Source organism: Sciurus carolinensis, chromosome 13 (genome assembly GCF_902686445.1).
Source record: "Sciurus carolinensis chromosome 13, mSciCar1.2, whole genome shotgun sequence".
Classification (NCBI taxonomy): Eukaryota; Metazoa; Chordata; class Mammalia; order Rodentia; family Sciuridae; genus Sciurus; species Sciurus carolinensis.
In genome coordinates this window covers 18,894,351-18,917,673 of record NC_062225.1, presented here as the reverse complement: position 1 = coordinate 18,917,673, position 23,323 = coordinate 18,894,351, and the positions used below count along the sequence as shown (strand labels likewise).

Here is a 23,323-nt window from a genome sequence, read left to right as displayed (position 1 = left end):
ATTCTTAACTGCATGTGGAAGTCCTTCCGTCTCCCCACCCCCAATCCCCGCTTTTTCCCTTTCATGTAGATTCCCAAGAACAATTTTCCCATGACTCCCATTCTCCTCCTATGCCTAATCCTACTTCTTGGACATTCTTCTGTTGACTCTACCTCTGGTCTTTTAAAGGATCTGGGAAGGGAACAGTAACCTTCTCCATTTCTGTCTCTCCAGGGTCTTCTTTCTCTGCTGGGTCACATTTACTGCTCAGTCATTCTGAGATGCCACCCGGTCACTCTCCCTGCTGGCTTCCCTCACGTTAGCTTGCCCTTGATCCTCCCTGCATCAATCAGTTCTTCTCTACTTTATCTTCAAAGATTCCTTCTCTCTTGCCTAAATTACTAGATGGTGTATTAACAAGTTGCATGGAGCACAGTAAAAATTCCACGAAAGATGGCTGAATTCCATCCCATGTATAAACAGATTCAAATTTCCCTTCTCCTAAATACTCAAAAAAGAAGAAAGAAAAGTAAAACCTCTTCTTGTTCCCATGACCTGAAGTTCTTGCCCAAACTTTTCCAAACTTTTTAACTGAAGTTTTCTTCCCAAAGTGATTCCAAGTGTCTCTTCTTGCTGCCTCTGCCACAGAATCCTCTGTACACCTCATAATACAACTTCTTTCTCCTCCAAATGCCTAAAAACAGCTCTTTGACAAATCATGGATGATATTCTAATCCCTATACCAGAATTTTCCCCAGAACTTCTACTTTATAAAAAACTTCCAGGGTTTGGTGAGTTCTGTGTTTGAAACTTTGCTCCTTCATTTGGTCAGTAAATATTATCAAGCATCTATAATATGGCTCTGCTGATACAGAGATGAAAGATTAGGTCCTAAACTCTAACAGGAAGGCAGCTTATAATGCACAGATAAGGACTCTGTCAGAGTCTCCTCAAGGCACTATGGATCTGGTGGCCAGGGCCATTTCCTCTCTCCTGGGAGGACTAGGAATGGCTTCCCCAAACAGTGACAGTTGAGATAAGCTGTGAAGGATATGGAGGGAAGTGTCAAGTGGAGAATGGGTCATGGAGGTGACAATTCTAGACAGGGGACAGGCATGTGAGGTACACAGAGTGCCAGAGCAGGCAGCACCTGTGGGAATTGGAAGACTCAGACTTGTCTGCACAATGCGTGGGTGCATGTGCGTAAAGGACCAAAGAGGAGCCTGGGGTCTCAGTGGGCCCATGTCAGACCTGAAAGGGCCCTGAAACCACATGCCAAGAATGTTTAGCTTGCATCCTAAGAGCTATAGGGAGGTATCAAGGAATTTAAGTAGGGGGAGACTTGGGCAAGTCTTGTTTTAGAAAATCCTCATAGATGGTAAAATGACATCAACATTAGAAGCAGGGAGGCTGAGGATGGAACTGAGAAAGAAGGAGTCTTGGAACCTGACCTAAGGCTGTGGCAGTGGACCAGTAGGAATAGAATGGAGAAGCGTGTGGAAGGAAGACTCTTCAGGACTTCGGGTGCGGGCGAGTAAGTCCCTGTGAAGACAACAGACAGGAATCCTCCAGGAGACTCCTGAGTTCCTGGTTGGAGCTTCTGGGTCCCTGGCGATGCCCTGAGCTGACAGCGCGATGACAGCAAGAGAGTCGATTTGGGGCCATGTTGGGTTCATTCCGGGAAGTGGATTCTTTGATTTCCCTGTGACTGCAGCTTCCTTCCTATTCTTTGAATATTCATGTGGGAAGGCGTCCCAGAAATCAGTGTGCCCCACCTCCACATCTGACCAAAGACCTCCCGACTGCTCCTCCAGCTCTCTCATCTAGTTTTTTTACACCAGATTTCAAAGGTAGGCAGCACTCAAAGCCTGTCCCTGACCACCTCCTTTTCTCCCTGAGCACTCTCGGATCCAAAACTCCTTCTACATCTCCAGCGTCAGTGGAGGTAACTGAATGTTTCCATTTGCGAGGTGCCAGATTTACCTCCAAGAAATCTTCCACCACACAGTTCTCTACACTGCACAAGTGCGGTCTTCTTGCAGATCCACCGTAGCTGTCTCCTAACCGTTCTAACTCTAGTTCCTTCTGTACGCTGCACCAACTAGATAAACGCCCTCTTCAGAGGTCCTAGGAAGCTTCCAGTGTACATAGTTTCCTGTACACAGTAGACCCTCAAAAAGCATTCAAACTTCCATGGGGAAAAATAAAAAGTTTAATGAACCCATTTGTGTTGGAATTCAATGGCCTAAGTTTAACCCTAATTTAGGGTGGGGAAAAACAACAAGTGTGTGTGAAAGTTGTCTTTTCCTGCTATGTGGTCGAATTAGATTGTCACATCATGGAGATTATTCTAGCTATCTCCCCACAAGTCAAAAACATGAAGTGTTCTTAGATAAGGGCCCAATATTCCTCCTTCTGCCAGTATAACTCCTCCCAACACACAAACATACGCACAAGGAAACCTGCTTTTGCTGTAATACAGGTATCAGAGGCTTCTAGGGACAACACAGGACCCATGCAGGGGACCTATAGCCCTAGTTGACCACAAAGCTACCATGATCCTGCTTGAATAGCTGAGGCAAAGCTAGGACCCCATGAGGTCGCCTGGACTTCCATTCTCATATCAGTCCACTGTGTATGCAAGGCAATTTCAAGATCAAAAACAAGTCAGAATTTAAAATGTCAGGGTATGAAGTGGGACACTCCAGGAGGTTAAAAGTGATGGCCCTGAATTTTCTTTTCCAGCCCCTACTTCACTGTACACTAAGATCTTCCTTAGATCGTCAATCTTTTCTGCCCCGCTTTCTTCATCTGTCAAATGGGAATGCAATCATTCATTGTAGAATCACATGCAAATTATAATAATGATTGCTAGCCTTCTTTAGATCAAATAGGATAGTTAGTTTTAGGTTTGATTTTTAAAAATTCAAATATATGTTATTTCTTGCACATATATTTGACCTCTTCTTTCCTTGGAAATTCACCCCAGCCTTTACTCAGTCTCTTTTGAACATCCAAGTGATGAATGTTGCTGAGTGCTCATGGTTTCTGGTCCAATAGAATACCTTTCAGGGAGTAAGTCCTGGGCACCTGTCATCTTGGTAATTGATGATGTTTTCACTTCAAGGTGAGGATCTGTGACTCACAGGGCTCAGTGGAGGAAGAAAATGAGTTGATTGGACAAAATCCCTTGCCCACTCCTTCTGATACACAAAAAGTCATTCCTGCCAGAGGTACCTTGATCTTGCCATGAGGGGAGGGCAATACACGTGTACACACACACTTACAGTGGTTAAAGTGATCCCTTCATTTCTATTTTATACTAGCAAATTAAAATGCTTGCTTTGCCATTCCAATTCTTTATGAAAATCTGGTCCTCACTAAACCTACAGTGAATCATAAATGCTTGCACCAAAACGAAGGATAACCCGCAGTACCACCAAATGTATACCTCTCTCCCTAATTTTGATTTCTAGGTCCCATAGCTACCCTAAGAGAAGGCAAGCAGGGGCACACTCATACTGTATTTCAAATGGAGATTTTATGTAAGCTTATTTTTATAGTGATTCCGAGAGTAGCTGCTCTGCTTTTTATCTATGCAAACTGGAAATAAAGTAGGCACCCTGCCAGCTCCCTGACAGCAGGCCAGGCCCGGGCTGCCATGGGTGACTCGTACAATGACATCTAAGGGGTCCAGAAAAGAACCCTGACTAATGGCTTTTGGATTCCTTATGACCTTTGATCCTCGATGACTTAGACCAAAATAAATGACCTAATTTTAAGAAACTACATTCAGGAACTCTAACGAGTGAGAGAATTTACCTGCTAAGCAATGATTAATAGAGATGCACTACTTACCATAATTCCTTAGATCTTAGTCAAACTAGAGGGAATATACTTTTCAGATGTTCACTTTGGAAAACAAATTCCCTTTCTAGGATGCTAAAAAAATTTGAGAGAGAACCGTGTCCATGGCAGTACGCAAAGCAGCGGAAATCTTACAGGATTTCATGGAGAACACAAGGTGTGGAGAGGTCCCAGGAACAAACACATTTCTCCTTCCAATGCATATATTGTTTCTGTGCTATGGATACTGTAACTGCTCACTGCCAACTGTCAGATCTCCAGCCCCAGAGCAGGAACTCTGTGTTAGCACAGCCACGGCACACCTTGCCCACCCTCCGTGATAATGTCCATCTCAGCACACTGTCACCAGAGCACCAAAGCCCAATGAGGAGAATGACACCCTTATCTCTGACACTCGACCTCCAGGATGACCTTCCCACCTGCCCTGAATACACAAGTGCACTGTCCACAGGCCCAGAATGTTTATTTCTGGAGAGTCATTGGTTTATCAGAAACTTTGGGGGTATTTGAGAGACCCAGTGAAAAGTCTTTGATGTTGTGTAAAAGAACTGAAAGTTGGCAAAGGAAAAGCGAAACACTTTAGCCCGATTAATATGATGAAAATAAAGCAATTAAGTTTTAAAACTCAGACGGAAAACATAAAAATCAAAGATGGAGAAAGACAGTCATCTTTCCATTTGATATTTATCATCTGGCTTATGTTCCTCAGATCCTTGCTAGGTCAGGTGTGCTCTGTGGACCAGCAGTACCAGCACCCCCTGGGAACTTGTTAGAAATGCAAAAATCTCAGGTCCCATCCCTTGGAATCATAATCTACATCTTAAAAAAGACTCCCAGTGAATTTGAACGCATGCTAAATTTAAGGAGTATAGCATTGAGAGAAGTCAAAGAATCTTCGATTCTGTCATAATTTCCATTTTCAAACTTTTTAGGTGATAGACTTCCATATTTTAAAGTTACTCTTTACACCTCCATTAAATCTCCAAATGTGCACGTTGTTAAATTTCGTGATACAAATCCACAGGACTATTATAACTATAAATGCTATGCTGTATGATAATAAAAATCCAGAAATAGCTTCTTGGTTGTTTGGAAAGTAAACAATCCTTCTACTTCCCTCCATTACATCAACCCAGCAATGTTTCCAATGATTCTGATTTATCACAATATCACCTTTACATGCTGTTTTTCAACACCCAGAGGCAGACTGGACCATGTCTGCTTTGTCATGAGCAAAGAAGGAAGTTGAAATATTATTGCTTAAGTTTAGACAGGACAGGAAGGTAAACAGGACACTTACAGCCAGTCTGGCTCTCTTTGTCCCCAACATAAGGGACCTTCTCTCCAGATTACCAGAATCATAACTTCATCCCTCCGTCTCCTTTTGGTTTTAAAAACCAGCGTTGGTCTCTAAGGTTCGAGTACACTTGGACTTGCCTCTCTTCCTGTCTTTCTGTCTTAAATAGTCAACAAACCAATACCAAGACTAGTTTTAACTGATTTCTCTTGAGGTTGGTCTAAATTTTTGGAAATGTGAATGATGGGTGGAAAAGTATCACTCTGCAGTGTTACCAATCAGTCTGTCCTCTTGTTCTTGGAGGCTAACACTTACAACTTGGAACATTATACTAGCCCAAAAATGCCACACACCTGTGACACTGAACCTATGTGACATGTTACATGTGTTAGTTCAAACGTAAAATTTAGTGAATGTAGCCCAGGAGAGTAACTGAATTATAATGCCACATTCGAATGCTATTTTACAGATTTTTCCAAAGGCTCTGAGCATCTACACCTTAATTAAATTTAATTTGGTTTCCACATAGAGTATTATTGACCATATTCACCTCACCATACACATGAGCTCAAAATACATCATCTTCACCTTCCAACTACAGCCTTATGAAGATGTTTCCGTGCGGGAACATTCAAATCTGATTTATGGTGCTATTGCAACAACTAAGCAACTAATCTTCCAGTATAAATGGAACACATAAGAACAACCTAACTGAAACATATAAATTCCACATATACTTAAAAATATTATTGTCTGTAATTTAATATAGCAGAATGTTTCTAAGCCTACCACCTTGCATGCGGAAGCAGTTTTTCAAGCATTAATACTTAAATGGGTCATAGACACCACATCTGTCATTCTGTCCTGAAGTCTATGAGGCAAAACCAAGACTATGCTGGCCTATTGATTTTTCTAGCATTTGCTTTAATTTACTTAACCATTGAGAAATCCATCAGTACATAAAGGGCAACTGTCCATTACTGCCTCATTTGCAGACATTCCTTCCCCTCGTTTTTGGTAAATATTTCCCTTAAATTGCTATGTGTTTACAGTGTGAAAACGAATTAGGAAAGTGCTCACACCTGTTTCTGTTCAGTAACGGCTGCACTGAGGTATATGTAACGTGCTTAAAGATAGAATAAATATCTAGACATTATTACATCTGTGTGCAAAGGGTGGTAAATTAGATCCTAATTACATTAACAGGGACTCTGCCTCCCAGCTTAAATTTTACATGAGCACTCTGCAAAAATCCAAAAGCTCTGCTGTGGTTTCTTTATGAGCTGGTGATTACAGCTACTTCCTATGCGGTCACTAAATATTCTGTTTACAAATAAATGAAGAAGCTTTGAGCCAACTTGCCAGGGTAATAATCTATTTTTTGCTCCCCCTCCCTCTTCCCAACAAACCCTCGCCACATATGCATGGCAACAATCAGGAGCCCTGGCTTCATCTAATTACTCCATCACATAATTTCACAAATTGCCTTGTCACTGGGGAGCCAAGTGCAAAACACGCTCACAGTGGGATTTCAGGCAGCAGCTTTCATTTACTACTCATTCCTTGTTAAATTAAACACGAAAACACCAGTTGTGTGAAAGAAGTCAAAAAGAATGCCTGCGAATGAGCCAGACACGTATATCTCCTATTTACCGTTGCACCAAATGTATTGTTGGCAACAGGCATCTATCTCGAACATTCTCATTTCAATGGAGCCGCTACAATCGACCATAACCAAAAGACTAAGAACAAATAGGTTTCTCCAGAAAGTGAACTTCATCATCTATCAACAGGAAGCATGAGCACATAGGAAAAAATGTGATATTCTGCAGCCCCTCTATGCTTCACCCTTCCTGCTCTATGAAATGTTTACCCCTGATCTTCACATGAGGGCGCGCATTTGTATCAGATGAATGAGGCTAAGCCCTTTGAAGGTATAAACATCGTGCCATATTTCTCTTCTGGCTACCAAGAAGGAACCGGCTTCCACTAATCTGTAAAAGTTCTCGAATGAAAAGATCATCAATCAAGTTCATGCAGTATTCGGTGTTTTCCTTTTAAGTATTAATACTGTGCGTGTTTCTGAAACACATCAAGATAAATGCTCACCCATCGCAGTACGGATGTGGGTGGAAGGAAGAGAGTGTACAGCGGGTGACATTACTAGAGGGAGTGAACCTGAGGTTACACTCCTGGAAGCTGACATTTTTATATCAACAACTAAACACAGCCACTGGTAATTAAAGGTATTGCTTTGTAGCTCAGGAGCCAGCGGGGTCAGGTACCGTTTTACATCACAAACCAGTCCTTTATGCATGTAGATTTGCCAGCATTATCTGCACGGGGAGAAGGAGACATTAGCAGCAGCTGTCTCTCTGCTTTTACACTGAAAATTCTATTCATACAGACAGGTGGAGTAATTTAAAAGCCAATGTGGTGCAATTTCGATGTGACTAATGTCACTGCCTACTAAAATGCCACCATTACCACTGTTTATGGAAACATTACTAAAATTACATTTTATTCATAAGAATTTTAGGATTCTGGTTATTACTAGCTTTAAAATGATCAGACCTCAGTGTCATACCCCAGAGCGGCGGCTTAATTCTCTAGGGTTTAGCAGCCTTCTTTGCTGAGAAGCGACAGTTGGATTGTAGGTTCAAGAGTAATCGGGGCTGCATAAGCAGTTTCTTCTATCTCCATAAAACAAATTAAAGACATAGCTCTTTGGCGTCCTGACCATGTGACAGGCAAAAAAAAAAAAAAAATCTTCAAGGAGCTAAATTCTGGGTTAGGTTTAGTTAGGATTTGCATGAGGAAAGATCCTTCACCCCCAAACCATCATCAAACATTGCTAGTAATAGACATGGGTAGAGATTTACATATTACTGTCAGGAAGGAGGAACAGTTAAATGGTGTCTCAAATCTGAAATTCTAACAATTCAGAAATTATTAAGATTGTTGTAAAACTATCGATAGCTGTAGTTTTGTCTTTTAGGTAGGGCAGATATTTGATGTTTGGGAAAAGAATCCAAAAAAGACCTTAGTTACCAGAAGCCATTAGACTGCATTCTGAAGTTTTATGCCAAACTCTTTCACTCAAATTTCTAACTAAAAATAATAATAATAATAATTAGCTTAGCTGCAGCCAGAGATTATAATTATACCTTCAAACTCCCACAATGTGACTTGATTTTTTCCACTGAACAAGGCAGCTCAGTGGAAAGCACATGGAAATTCAAGTTTGAAAATCCTAGTTCAAGCTCAGCTAGGTCCTAGCTTTTGACCTTGAGAAAAATCATTAAGTTCTTTATACTTTATTTTTTTCATCCTGCCTACCTCACAGGTTTATCTCCAGAATCCAATGTATGTGAAAATATTTAGCTATAAAGCACCACTGAGATACTTATGATTTTATTTAGCCTGTTGATCAATTTTTTCTTCAGCTGCTAAAAAGACAAAACGATCCAATATCAAAATAGCCAAGCAATTACTAAATCGATGTTAAAATAAATGATAAAAATAACATTACATAGGCAAGAATTAATCCTATTTCTCTTTTTAAATGAAGTCAAATCATATTTGTGGAGCTTCTCTCTAGAAAGTTGGAAACTGGCTCATCTTTAGGTGGTAGATAAAAATTGTACCTAAACTTCTATAAACTGCAATAGAAATGATCTTCGTGATTTTTTTTTTTTTTTTTTTTTTTAGGGTAAATATTCACATGAACAAAATGTATCTCCTGTTCTCTGGACCTCTCAAAAATTCCTAGGACACCAAATTCTCAGGGCCATCTGTATCACAGGACAAGTGAGAAGGCACTTCAGGAATATCAGTGACTAAGTTAATGTGAAAACAGATGAAACTGACCACAGATTTTCTTTATCTTTCTTTCTTTTCTTTTCTTTTCTCTTTCTTTTCTTTTCTTTTTTTTTTTTTTTTTTTTTTGGTGGTACTGGTGATTGAACCCAGGTATGTTGTTCCACTGAGTTACATCCTCAGCTCTTTTTATTTGAGACAAGTTCTCACTGAGTTGCCCAGGTTGGCCTCAAACTTGCCATCCCCCTGCCTCAGTCTCCTGAGCAGTTCGAATTACAGACATGCAACACCACACTCAGCTTGAACACAGAATATCAAGAATTGAAAATAAAAGATACCATCAAATTTGCAGGGCACAGACATCGTCTCATTTTTTTTTTTTTTGATGAAAAGATAATGCCAGCAGAACATTTAAATTCATGTAGTGACCAAAGATCTCTATTTCAGAATATTTCAAAAAATTTAAAACCAAGTCATTTGTATCCTTTAAGTATCAACTAACTTAGGGTATTAACAGTTATAACATTGAGTTAAATATTTAAGGTCTTTAGATAGAGGAGCACACTTTGAATTGGGAGCCACGTTTATTGGACTGTAATTTGCTGCCTGAAGATGTATTGCAATGGCTAGAAAAACAAGGACTTAAAAGTCTTCAAAAGTTAGAAATTTCCATGGCATAACCCTGTCAGCTACTTTTTGCTCCCAGAGGCTCTCTACTGGCTCACCAAAAAAGAGTTGTCCTATCTGAGTTCTTGAGATCTCTTCCCTATTCTTTGCACACTGAGGTATCAAGTCCATGGAACATGCAAACTTCACCAAGCTTAGGATTCTGCAAACAGAGGATCAAGCAACACTGAACCACCAACACTCTGATCACGAGTAATCATTTTAATGTGAATCTACACAATCACTAGCATTTCTATTACCATGGAACATCAGTAAAATTGTTTTTGCAACATAATGGCACTATGCAAGTGACATGTAAGCATGGGCCATGGCCAAGAGGTTTTTGTGATTCCTGCAACAGACCATTACAACATCTGTTTGGTAGCCCCTGAGCATGTGCCTACAGCAGCAGAAAGAAAAATCAGAACACTGAACATGGTTATGTAGGGGATCATAAGAAGTAAAAAAAAAATTTTTTTAATTAAAAAGTTCAGTTAACCTAACTAAGGTTTATTAGAAATGTCAATGGTTCGGAGATTTGTCCTACTGAAAAATGCATACACGCAAATATGTAGGGATATATATGTTCCTACAATCATAGTCACACTTGAGTAAGAAAGACTGAGACGTTAACAGGGATGGTTCCAGTGAAGTCAAAGTTTGCTACATTTCCTAACATACTGATGTGCTTCATCTGGCAAAATAGTCAAGCAAACCAACCAACCCAAAACAAAACACTGAAATCCTTTCTGAAACAAAAACCATCTGATTTTCCTTCAAACCTTTATGCTTTAAGGTAAGGTATCTTCTAGGAATTTTAAACACTGAGAAAGTAAAGTCAGGCTTACATGATACCAAGTTCCTGAGACAGGCTCCGTGGTACACACCCATAATCCCCACTACTCAGGAGGCTGAGAAAGCAGGATTGCAAATTCCAGGTCAGCTAGGGCAATTTAGTAAGACCCTGTCTTAAATATAACAAGGGTGGGATGTAGTTCAGTGACAGAGTGCTTGCCTAGTATGGATGAGGCTTTGGGTACAATCCCCAGTACTATAATGAAATTGATGATGAGGATGATGATAAAGTAAAATTCCTAAAAGTTTGATTGAGTTAGTTTTAGGTATATATTTATATGTGTGTGTGTGTCTATATATGTATACATGCATATATGTGTATATGTGTGTATATATGCATGTATATACATATAGATATGCGGTGCTTCAATTTTAATCTGAAAGATAAATTGAGGAGGAGTAATTGCATATTCATGGACCAAGTTTGGTATTTTTATCTTCAAAAACATTGTCATTAATTGGAATAAAAAGGAGACATGATATTGATATATGATTTCAAGTCTATAAATGGCTGGCTGGTGTTCAAATGGTCTTGTGCATCAGAAACCATCAACTTAATAAATTGTGCTTATGTGGGCACTTTTGTTTTAAACTTAATCTTTTATTTAATTCTCCCAATTAAGAGTATATCAGAGGGACTGGGGTTAGAGCTCAGTGATAGAGTGCTTGCTTCCCATGCATGCACAGGGCTCTGAGCTCAATACCCAGTCCTGCAAAAAGGAAAGAGAGAGAGGAATATATGTGAAAAGCTACATATTGTGTATTTTTATTTTAGCTTTGGAAACAAAAAGGAGAATTTTAGAAGAGTTGCCAGCCAGATTCTACAACAGTCTCATAGAGAAGGCACCATCAGTGAAATAAATACAAACGTTTATTTGACAGCATGAAAAACTCAAAAATCTCAACCACAATCCAAAAGTAACACAGAGCCCTATCAGAGCCCTTGGGTTTATAAGTCCTATGTACCTGGATAAATGGGCAATTTTAAAGTTGGACTTTTGTTTTTACTTTCGATTGTTTTCCCAATGCCTCCTCATCAACCGACTATAATTACCCCAGGTCAGAGGTGCATAACTGGGAGTGGGGAAGAAAGGCCAGCACCGGGAAGGAGGTGCTCAAGGCTGGGAGAGAGCTCTGCCAGGTCACTAATGGCCTCTGGGGCAGCAACTTGGAGAACAGGCTGACGCTTCCCCTTTGATCTTCTAATTCACAATGATCATTAGTATTAACTCCGATTCTTCTGGGTGAAGAATTCCAGCTGTAGCCTTTTCAGTTTACCTGACCTAAGAAAATTCATCACCCATCCCATTAGGATTTCAATAACTAGCTAAGAAAAAGAAAAAGGCAGTTGCCCCAGAATCTGGAAGCCACCCGCTTCATGATTAAAACAGAGTTTATATGATGTATATCACAGAAGAATTAGGACATTCCAATAATCCCCTCGAGTAATTAAATAGTCTGTTCCATTTTCCTCCTGAGACAGATGATTCCCACTTGGGTGAAAAGTAGTCAGGGTCCTTATCTAATCAAAGTTGAAATATGCTATCTTCAAAGTAGCAGAGATCTTTTTAAGATTAAGAGAGGGAGTCTTGTCATTTGAACCTGAGATTGTTTCAGCAAATTCTAGCTTTGGTCAGAGGAGAAGGTAAATGGCAACTACTTGTAAGGGCAAAAGTAATGAGGACAAAGATACTCTTCTTATATATTTAAAAGAGCTCCTTTTTAACATGGTCCATGAACATCTGAAAGGGGAAAATTGCCTTTATACTAAGTTTTCAAGTATCTTAATATAAAAATGCATCTGCAGATAACACATAGGAAAGAAGGGGTCAGAGGTACAAGCTAACTCCAGAAATCAGTTCCCTGGGCTCAGGCACATGAAAATGAAGGTAGGTTAGGACTACTTTGAAGAAGGAACAGCCTTTCTCAACTACTCTGTGTCACTCTGACAGACAATTCAGGCAAGAATTCACCAATATGACTGTTCTGCCCCTTCCGGTTTCTCAGGACTGCCCCCACATCTTGAGGAACAGGTAGCTGAAGAAAGCTAGCAGGGAAGGAATATTCACTAAGACTATTTACTGTTTAAACTGACAGTGTGGAGGTGAGCGACAGAAAGAGAAAGAGAAATGGGAAGAGGGAAAATGGCTTCTACCACCTACCTGTGAGCAGACCATCTATCTCCCTTCTGACCTTACATTCACCTTGATCAACAGAATGGGTTATCTAGATATCAATTAGAACTACTTTTTCATTGTCATAATTATTCAGAATGGTCAGACAGTAATTCTTCCAAAATCGCAAACAGAGATATGACAGTAAGATGTCTCCGACAGATCTTGTTACCAAAAGCAAAACCAATGAAACAACATCTGTCTCTTCTAGAGCATTCAATTCCCAATTCAATTCCATTTACTCCATCCTTAGAGTGGCGGACCCGCAGGGCACTTTTCATCTAATAGTGTTTCTATGGAAACGCCATTCTCAACCTGGAAGATTCTACAACCCCTCACATTGGCTTTATCCACAACGAGAGGAAAGTCTTATAAATCAGAAATGAAGACATAAATTTGGCCACACACACACACACACACACACAACACACACGCATGCACAAATATTTTCCAGGCTACAAGTTCACAGGCAAAAAATGGAACAACAAAAACACATAGCAAATATATGTGTATGACTTAGAAACAAAGTTCGTCTCAATTGCCAGGTTTAACCCAAGGGGATCCTCAAGATCAGCAAAAAGATGGGGAGTTGGAGAAAATATGAATAAAAACTTTTTTACCTTCTGGATCACTTCCCCCCAGTAATCTTCAGGATTGCCTCTCCCCAACAACCTTCTGCCCCCACCTTTAACCTTCAGGGTCACCTCTACCCACTAACCTTCAGAGTCACCTCCCCTAGAGGTCCATGCCAAATATTGACCCTCCAATGCTTTATTCATTTGAATCTGCAGGTATACATTTTAAATATCTCCACTCCCCCTAACTTTCAGGATTCCTTTCCCGACCCACAGTGACTTCATGCTGGAAAATATAGTCTCTGAATATTTTAAATAAGAGCCACATTAACTGCTTTTCCATTTAGATTATATTTAAAACTGCAATACGACTGGGTAGGCAAACAAAAAGAAGGAAGATCTTTGATTTTTACCTTAAACATTATATTTACTTGTTTTCCTCATTTTCACTAGGTCCTTGAATATACATCTTTGTGACACAATGTAGCAGAAAAACTGATAATATGCAAAGCACATCTAGTTTAAGTATTATTATATAGTAGGCTGTTTACAATTGGAATAATGCCCTCAAGAACACACACACACACACACACACACACACACACCACACACTCCTTGATGTGACATAAGTCCCTGAATTGATTGTGACTATACAGTGACTCATATGCAAATATTAAGTACTTTTTAATTGTTTGCAATAATTTATCTTCAGGCAAATGCAAGCTTTTCTATTAATACATGCTTTTATTTTCTTTGAATTCTCTTTTATTATCTAAATCATGTCAGTCATTCTTTTCAATTCCAGGGAATCTTTTCTTTTAAGAGAACTTCTCTACTTATCAACACTGGCAAATGTTCAACTAAGTCTAAGCTGGGAATTTACTGCACTGAAATTTCCTTTTACTCCATAATCACCAAAGTTTAAAACTTGTTTCCTTTTTTTTTTTTTAATTGTTTTCATTATACACAAAGTTTGTGCAGTTTAGCTTGCTAGAGACTGTGAGTCCAAGAACAAGCTTTCAGTTCTCTCTTTGGAGTAGTAAAATGTGCTACTGATTAAATCTACCTGTGGATAACTACAGACCAGCACATTTTTCTTCTCAGGCAGCTGGGGTGCAAATCCAGAAAGGTTTTTTATTCAGGGCCTATTCTGCTCCTCTAACACACAAATGCTTGAAAGCCCTTTCATGGGCAGATTTTTTTTTTTTAACTGAATAAACTCAATGAAAAGATTGATCCATTTATTTCAAAAAGAAAAAAAAATAGCAATTTGCTTTCAATAAGGTGTGTGAGGTTTTAGACTATGCCTTTTGGCATTTAAAAAAAAGATTCATTTACAATTTTTCAATCAATGGTTATCACTATTGTTTTAATTAGTCAGCATTTCAATTGCTCTTTTATATTCAGTAAGTTTTCTGAAAGGATTTTCTAGATAAACTGCAATAATCACATAGCAATAATGTGATCATTTAAAATTTGTTGTCTTCCTAATGAATCGTGCATCCCTGAAGATCTCTCAGAACTCGAAATAAAGTTACTAAAGGATTAATACTGAGATGTCAGTACTTAAGCATTTGAACAATCAACAACGACAAAAAAAAAAAAAACTCTTCAATATCTATAGTATTTTTTTATTCCATAGAATTTTTTTGAAATGCGCTCTTGATGATAAATGTGTGTATGAAGATCAGGCATTCTTTTAAGAAGAATAACAAAACACAAAGGGAAGGGTGTTCTTTGTAAATGGGAATTTATTTGCTCTTGTAATTAAGAGGAGAGAGAGAATTTTTCTCTTGGGGGAAGGAATATTTCATATCTCAACTTTGTTTTGTAGATGATGTTCTGAGAGCAATTGCTTTTTCAGACTTATCAATATTTCTTTCGGAGCAGATGGTATTGGTGTGGGCAAGGAGCATAGAGACACCCAATAGACTCCACAAGGCAACTTCTGTGCACACTCATAGAAAACCAGAGAGACATGGAGGAATGGACTTCTCCTTCCAGGGCAGTGACACAGGCCAGCAAAGACTCTAAAATTGAAGGCAATTAGCCAGGCCTCAAGAAATCAGGCAGCTCATGAATAATTTCTCTCAGGATTGCCCCAGTAATGCATAGTCCACATAAGCATTGCAATGCAGGTACAATCACAGCGTTAGAAAGGATTTTTGTTTTGTTTTGTTTTTTTAAAAAAAAGGTAATATAGCTTTCTGCAAGGTTCTTCGCAAGGGTACAGCCTAGAAAAATGGGAAATCTGGCAGATGAATAAAATAACTTGCTTCTCTCTCTTCTGATTCTGTCTGAACTAATATTTGATTATATTTTATTCAGGGGCATCTCAGTTTCAAGTAAAACCAAAGCTCCTTTGCTGATTGAGATGGGGGCTGAAGATATCTATTCATTCTTCCTGTTAGGTTAAGAAATAGAAATAGTCTGGTTGTACTTCAGGGTCATCCTGATTCCATTCCTCACTCAAAAGCAGGTTAGTCAGTGCATCCTGGCATGTGTACCTTTGACCTATTGTCACTTCTCCTCTAAATGTCATACTATTGTTTTTCATGGCATGCCCTGGACACCCTAGTCCTCCTTCCCACAAGCTCAGCAGTGGTCGATAAATCTCAATAGGAAACTTGCACGAGGCAGATCTCAGAATACCTTCCTACATGCAGCAAGCGGCAGATGAGTAAGGGTACCTGAGTCAGGTTTTAGGTGAACTTAATATGATATCAAAATTATAACAGGTAAAACTGAATCCTCGACTAACTTCCAGCATTCACCAGCCCTTCAAGTTCATTCAGAAATGCTCAGCATAGTCAAGGTACTATTGGGAATCATGATGGGAAGAAGAGAAAGGAATTATTATTGTTTATTATTATTATTATTATTATTATTATTATTATTATTATTTACTTCTACTTCTCTCAGTTCACATTTTGTTCACCAATGCTGGAACATAAGGATTAATTTATAACTTGAGCATTACTGGAGGCTCAGCTTCTATCCAGAGAAGCAAAACCAAAGTAGCCTTCAGACTTCCCCTGAGTTTCCCTCCCTGTCCCAAGACAACTCACTGAGGAACATGGCTTGGAAAGCAGGCAAGGGAGTGAGGTCAACAGGTTCTGGACATGTTTGTAACAATGCAGAATGGACCTTAATATCTAAGGGGGAGATGATCTTAAGAAAAGCAAAGTAGACTAAAAATAGTAACATAAAGGGTTTGCTCCTGGCATTAAAAAAAAAGTCTAGTTTTTAACATTCATTTATCTCTGCAGCTGAGCTACAGTCCTGTCTAAATCCATCCTTTGTCCCTTATATGAAAATCCCCTAGTCAATGATTTTGCTGATTTTTAAAATGTTATTTTATCCATAAATTTTCGTTTTTGTCTTCTTCCTCAGATGTCATCGAATCCGTATGCACTTACAAAAATATCCACCAAAATATTATGATTATAAATATTTTGAACATGAAATTCATTCAGAACAATACCCAAACAAAATAAATCCCCTGGTGGCATAAAGGCCCAAATCTCCAGTTTCTCACATCTCCAGGAGAATTCCTGCAGTGAAAACAGCAATACTCACACAGACAATATAAACTGTTACTCTGCTTGAAAAGTCACAAGGGACTACACAGGAAGAGCTGACTGTATATTGCTGTTTTCCTTTACAGTTCTAAATGCAGGGACAACTTTCACTGGGAACTCTGACTCACATGAGTGTTTTGTAATGGAAGCTGGTGCTCTCAAGCCACTTAACAGCAAATTATGCGATCATCTTGCCATTGCAACATGATTTAAATTTTTGTGGACTGTTCACTATAAAGGTCCACTAAAGCATTCACTGAAGATATTAAGTCGTTCTCTCTAGGGTTTGACTAACTTTCTTTTAAATACTTCAGGGTCACACTTTAGAAAAGCAACATCATTAACACACATACTTAAAATCACAAGTGCACATGAACTCCTAAACCTTACAACTTACGAAGGTTAACAAAATTGCAACAGCGAGCTTCAAAGAAACTCCTCATGTGGGGTATGTAACTAGGAAACAAGTGCTGACACTTTTGCAAAAACTGTGCGAACACAGTGATTTAAGAAATATTCCAAGTCCAGAGGGATCATTTTTTTTCTCTATCAAAACTGGTTCATTGTCCATATTTAGTTTACATATGTCATTTAGAATCCACTTACTGTTAGATGCTGGAACAGCCACGCCCTCATGATATTTGTGGCTACTTTGGGAAAGATGCCACGCTTTTTGTGACGCTTTTTGTCCTTATCAGGGTCATCATCGTCACCTGTGCTGGGGGAAGCTACACTGTTGTCCAAGCCATCACCTGCAAACATAGTGAATCAAATTTTGACTGATGCTACCTTGACATGCTTTATTCAAATAGAATGCCTTTGGATATAAACAAAACCAAAAGAGCAATTTAAATGATTAATAGTTTCTTTGGTACTTTTCTTTTTTTTTCCAAGACAAAGAGAAAGAACAAGGCCTAGACTCAAAAGTAATCAGGTCTAAAGAACGTCTTCCAAAGAACAATGCTAAAGGTCAAAGGGAATGGAGGGAAATAGCCAATCTCTTTAGTGGCTTTGTTGCCATGGTAATCATTCCAATCTACATAGCTGAGACACATTATGTCTAACTCTACTAGGGAGTTAAATATGGCGGCAGTCATGAACTGTTGCTGCCTGGGTATTCAAATTCCACATACAGTCATTGACATCAACTTGTGAGAAGATACATTTACAATATCAACTATTTCCACCCATCTTGGTTAAAGTAGGATGGGGAAATGTAGGAAACCCATCATATAAGCACTTTGACCTAGGAATACTTCAAATAGAATGTAATTTTTCTTATCAGAGGAAGAGCATCCAGTTTTATAAGGGAAAACCCCCGAAATGGTTTTTAAATTAGAAAACAATTACTATTTAAATCAAATAGCGTTATGTTAAATTAATGGTTAAGTTGGAATTGCATTACATTAGTAATTCAGGCAATTTCTAAAATATCTTCTAGATTTAAATCTTTTGCATCCTGAAGTCACCTGGTAGTCTAGTCTTCTATATGGGATCCTGTTTATCCATTGATTTTTTAAAATAACATTTAAACTGTTTCTTCTAGAAAATATTTTGGCTCTGTGATGCAAAAAAAAATTTTTTTAAACATAGTATTCCTTTTATAATGCCATATTTAATAAGAAAAAAATGAAATTTCCACCCATATTATCACAGTGTCCAAAATAAGTCACAAGATCCAAATGGGAAGTAGGTATTTTTTTGTCTTGGTACCAAAGTCAAAAGGGAAAACAAGAATGGACTCAACCTACTACATTAATAAGTAGCAAAACTTCTGTTAATTATCTCCCTTCAGTGAGCCACCTAGGGCCCCGCTCTCTGTGGATGCCTCTGCCTTTTAGAAATGGACTGGGTCCATTGATCTGGGTCCAGAACAGAAGAGCTACAGGAGCCAGATTTAGAAATGAGGTAACAAATACACCCCAGAGCATATTCCTCTAGTTAAAAAAGTCACTGGAGGGCAATCCATATAGTCCAAAGAACCTGATAACCATGGTAAGACAGATTTCTCAGTGACTGGACATAAGAACTATCTTCAGATTCATTTACATGGCTTTATGAACGTCCACATTTCTCATTTCTTTCATTGAGGTTCTAACCTCAAAAAAGAGTTCTCTACTTCATTTTCAGTTAATCCAGTCTAATCTATAGTGGTTACGTTAAAACTCAATTGTTCTTAATAGCTCCCTCAGGAGACCCAACTCCCATCCCCGAGAAAAAAAGAAAAGTGACCCCAATTTTATCTTGCTTTACGTTTTTTTTCAATGGCCTTGATTTGAGCTGAGCTGAAGTTGGAAAACTTTGCTGGGTGAGGAACAGACTAATGTCACCATTTCTACTATTATTAGAGCATATGCCACACACGCCAAACTTTTGCAGAGCTTCTGAATTTAAACTTTTATTGGCTCACAATCCATAATTTCACTGTATTTAAAATTATCTATGTTGTTAAAGGTTCACAGGATCATAACCTGGACTCTCACTGGAAGAGATCATGAGGACCCCCAACTCCAAACTCATCACTGTATCAGTGACGGAAGTCCTGTGTTTGGTGACTGGCTCAAGGTCATGTGGCTGGATGTGGAGTTTTTGGGGTTCCTTCTGGACCAGACAACCACATCCCTAAATCAATGCTCCTTCCTGCCTACCCAAGTCTTTATTTGCATAACCAAGTGTTTATGACAAGTCCCCTTGGGTTTGCCTAATAAATTCTTTGAAAGTCCAGTATTTAAAGAGGCTTTTTATACAGAGAAGCAATTCACCATATAAAATAACAATTCATTAAAGAAACATGAGAAAGAAAACAACTCTCAGCATTTAAATTTTCAATGGGCTAATCCACTTTCAATATGCAAAAGGTAACCAAGGAAAAGAAATATATGACTTGATCATTGATTAAAATGAAAAGCTTCTACCTAACAATACTGTTTTTCCCAACCTCTCGTGATTGTTTTCCCACCTTTAAAAAAAATAGCCTTTATCCATCTCAAACCCCTTCAGATTAATTTAGCAAGCAATGCCTAGTGCCTGCCTAGAAGAGAATTCATTGATAATTTATGGAAATATCTACTATAATCCAGTGGAGATGACTTTTTTCCAGCTTTGTGCATCAATAGATAATCAAGGCCTTAAAGCAGCCTTAGCTTCCCATTACCTCAGGCAAAAGAATTCCTGAAAGCGTGCCTTGAGGGCACCTGAATTATATACTCCATTAGGGGAGGAAGGTTTTCTGCATTCCATGTGTAACACTCACCAGAACCTTTCCTGTTTATTTCTGCTGTATGAAAGCAGAAGCATTAGGAACAGAATTTTTTAAGTGAAGACTTATGTAGATACAATGGAGAAACCTTTCAAGCAGGAGCCAGATCACCCCCTTCAGTCCCTGGCAGTGACCTCTCCCGAATAAAAGGTTTCTATTACATCATTAGCTCAAGCCAAAAACAGCCTTGGCTTAATGCACAGTTTGTTCTTCCTACTGTTTTTAGGCAAATACAGCTACTTTACTCCCATCTGGGAGGGAAATTACACTGCTGGGTTGTAATCTAAGACAAGATTTTCATTGGAAGCAAATGCTTTCAATCCAGTGTAAATACTGGTGCATGTTCAGAAAAGCCTAGAACAATAAACCCTGCTCCTTTCCGACACAGTCGGGGAAACGGAGACGATGGGGAAGGAGAAGAGCATAATAAAACAGACTATTCTAAAAGCAAACACTTTCATAGATTTTAATAAATTGTTTAACCTCTTCCACTTTCGAAAATTGAAAATTGATCTCGGAACGTCTCGATCTCAGAGGAGAGTCTAAATGGTCAATTGTACCTTTAGCATTTCCATTCAGTCTGCAATTTGATACAGTCACCTCGATGCGGTCTCCGGAGGATTTATTTCCTTTTTTTATTTTTAAGATCACTAAACAAACTTGGAGAACCGCCGGCCGACCGCACGGCAGCCGGCAGCAGCTCTGAGCCACATTTGTAAAATGTCAGCGGTGACTTCGTTCCTGGAGCTGACTTCTCCTGCCGCCAAATGAAGGCAAACTGAAAAGGTGGAAATAATCATAAAAATGATGCTAGTCCATAAACAAGCTTACAGCCTCATTAGGATAGCAGTAGGCTCCAGTGGGTGATTTATGCTCGTTTTGCTGATGCTATGAGGAAATGCCATAGGGCGACTTTAGCCAACTGCTAATGGTTTCTGACAGCTTCTTAGCAACTAGTGCAAGCGACGTTGTGGCGTTTGCTAGTGACAGAAACCGAAAATGTCATATTATCTGCCCATGTGTCATGAAGTCCGTGTGGCAATTAACTAGCAGGCCAGTGACTGCGGGGCCAGAGGCTCCTGGAAATGGCCTTTGGCTATGCAGAGGCATCCGTGGGGCGCGGAGCACTCACTGACTGCACAGAGGTAACATTCTAATGCAGAAATCCACTCCCTGCGACTTCCTGGGCTCTGATGAGACCAGGCCACTCAAATCCCTTTCTTCCCCCTCACTGAAGTGAAACTCTGGGCTCCACTCTCTCTAGACACGGCTCTGGTGTTATCAGAAGGCTGGAGCAATCTGCTTTGATATGATTATGGGAACGGCTCTTTAATTGGCAGTACCTGGTTCTATGCTGTTTGGACGCTGGATTCAAAGGTGCTAGCTATTTTTCTGCTCGGTCACAAATTAGTCTAAAAGGATTTAAGATCACTGAAGCACATTCATTGCCTGTCAGATTGCGAGGAGCAGAGGAACTCTGCACAGCAACAAGACACTATTTAAAAAACACCAGGCTTCTAACAGGCAGGGGGAGAATCTTGGCCACACTGTGCAGTTTCCGAGCTATCAAAACCATGCACTATATGTCAAACTGTCAAACCTTTCAGCGTGGGCCATTTGCCCTTTCAAATAATATTTAAGAATTGTTTTTACAAAATTTTATAGGCCATGGTCTAGTGAAAGAGGCCAACCAACAAAGAAAGGCATTTGTACTACAATTCGTCTACGGACAATTTCTTGTGAGACCTGGGCCTGTCCCTACGGAGCAAGGCAGGTGACCTGTGGCAGCTCCCAGGCTGTCAGAGAGCTCAGATTTCAAACACGCTCAACTCAAACATCCCGAGTCGCCTATTTAAGCATGCCCGGGCATTTAGACTGTGCTATCTCCTGCCTTTCAAGGAGGGATAAAGCAGCATTTATCGTATTCAGGCCATTCAATGGGTCAGACTGACCGTGTCAGCAGGGGCTCTTCTCTGGCAGGTCAAAGCTCTGCTCCCATTTTTCTCTCCCTACTAACTCCCTCTTCTCCCCCTCCAGGGCTACCAGTCTCAAAAACTTACCAGGAGTGAGGCAAAAACAAAACCCCCAAAAGTGCACAAGATTTACATCACAACTGATGGGAACTCTTGGTGTCAAGGGGCCCTCAGGTAAAAATAAAGCAGGGAGTCTGTCGCAGGGCCCTCTGTGTTAGAGAGGCAAGGCTCCTAATTAGGGATATGAACTTTCAACTGCCAGGGCAAATGAACGTGTAAGGTTGTGGACCCTCTTGTTTTGCTAGATGCCAACAGGAAGCCACCATGACTTCCAGACCATTTTCTATGGCCATTTTGTATTGAAACTTCATAGTTTGGGGTTCTATCCTGTCTTTGACCTTTACTGTTCCCCTCTTGCAGTGTTTAGGAATGGAGCGTTTGTTACAAAATGTACCTAGACTCAACAGTCAAGGCCTATGAAAACTGTAGCTTTCAACATTGAGTAGATTCTGTTTTACATCAAAAATGGCCTAAGTGGTCAATTTAAAAGCCTGCTTATGAGTGCATAGCTCGGGTTGTCAGGTGGCTAAAGTTTCAGGCAAACAGGAATCTTGTGGCATATTGTGATTGCTAACAAAAAGAAAGCACTACGGTAGGGCGTCTTTTTCTCTTGTGTGTTTTCTCCCATAGCATATCTACAATGAGAAATACGGCACTCGCCCCTTAAGTAGTGTGTGTAGAATGTTCCTGCCTTGCTCGTGGCTGCTGGCACAAACTTCTCCTCAATATGGAAAGGCTGGATTTCCTTTGTAGAGGCCCATCCAGGATTGTTAGGAAAAATGTAAAAATTACCCCAAACCCACTTCTCCAGCTCCTGGTGGTGTCTAGTGAGCCAGAAGTCAGGTGGGATAATGTTTCTATGTTATGTTAAGAGGATAAGTGGTAAGATTTACAGACATCCTTTCCTCAGGAACCAGCTAGAACACTTCAGAGGTCTTAAGGAGAGGTTTTGTCTTCACTTAGAATGCATTAAGACTGCCAGAATCATTTTTCCACAGCACATATCTGTTCATATCACCCTGGCACTTAAAATCCTTCCATGGCTCCCCTTTGCCTTCAGGATAAAGGTCACACTTTGCAGCCTGGCATGGAGGGCCTTTCGTGATCTCCCTCCTGGGTGTGTTTCCAGCCTAGCTTTTGCCAAGTCCCTACAGGCGTAGCTACTCACCCTTCACCAGGGTCCTGAGCCTACCCCAAGTTCTCGACACCCCATGGAGA

General features: G+C 39.7%; 1 protein-coding gene across 5 annotated transcripts in view; it reads right to left on the bottom strand.

Moving 5' to 3' along the window:
- The window catches only part of Meis1 (Meis homeobox 1), a 133,639-nt gene that overhangs the window by 41,812 nt on the left and 68,504 nt on the right, over nucleotides 1-23,323 (bottom strand). For all 5 annotated transcript variants that reach the window (XM_047522604.1, XM_047522605.1, XM_047522607.1 and 2 more), the window contains exon 8: nucleotides 17,420-17,565. In XM_047522604.1, coding sequence (XP_047378560.1) covers nucleotides 17,420-17,565 — 146 coding nt within the window. The remainder of the gene's footprint in view (nucleotides 1-17,419; nucleotides 17,566-23,323) is intronic.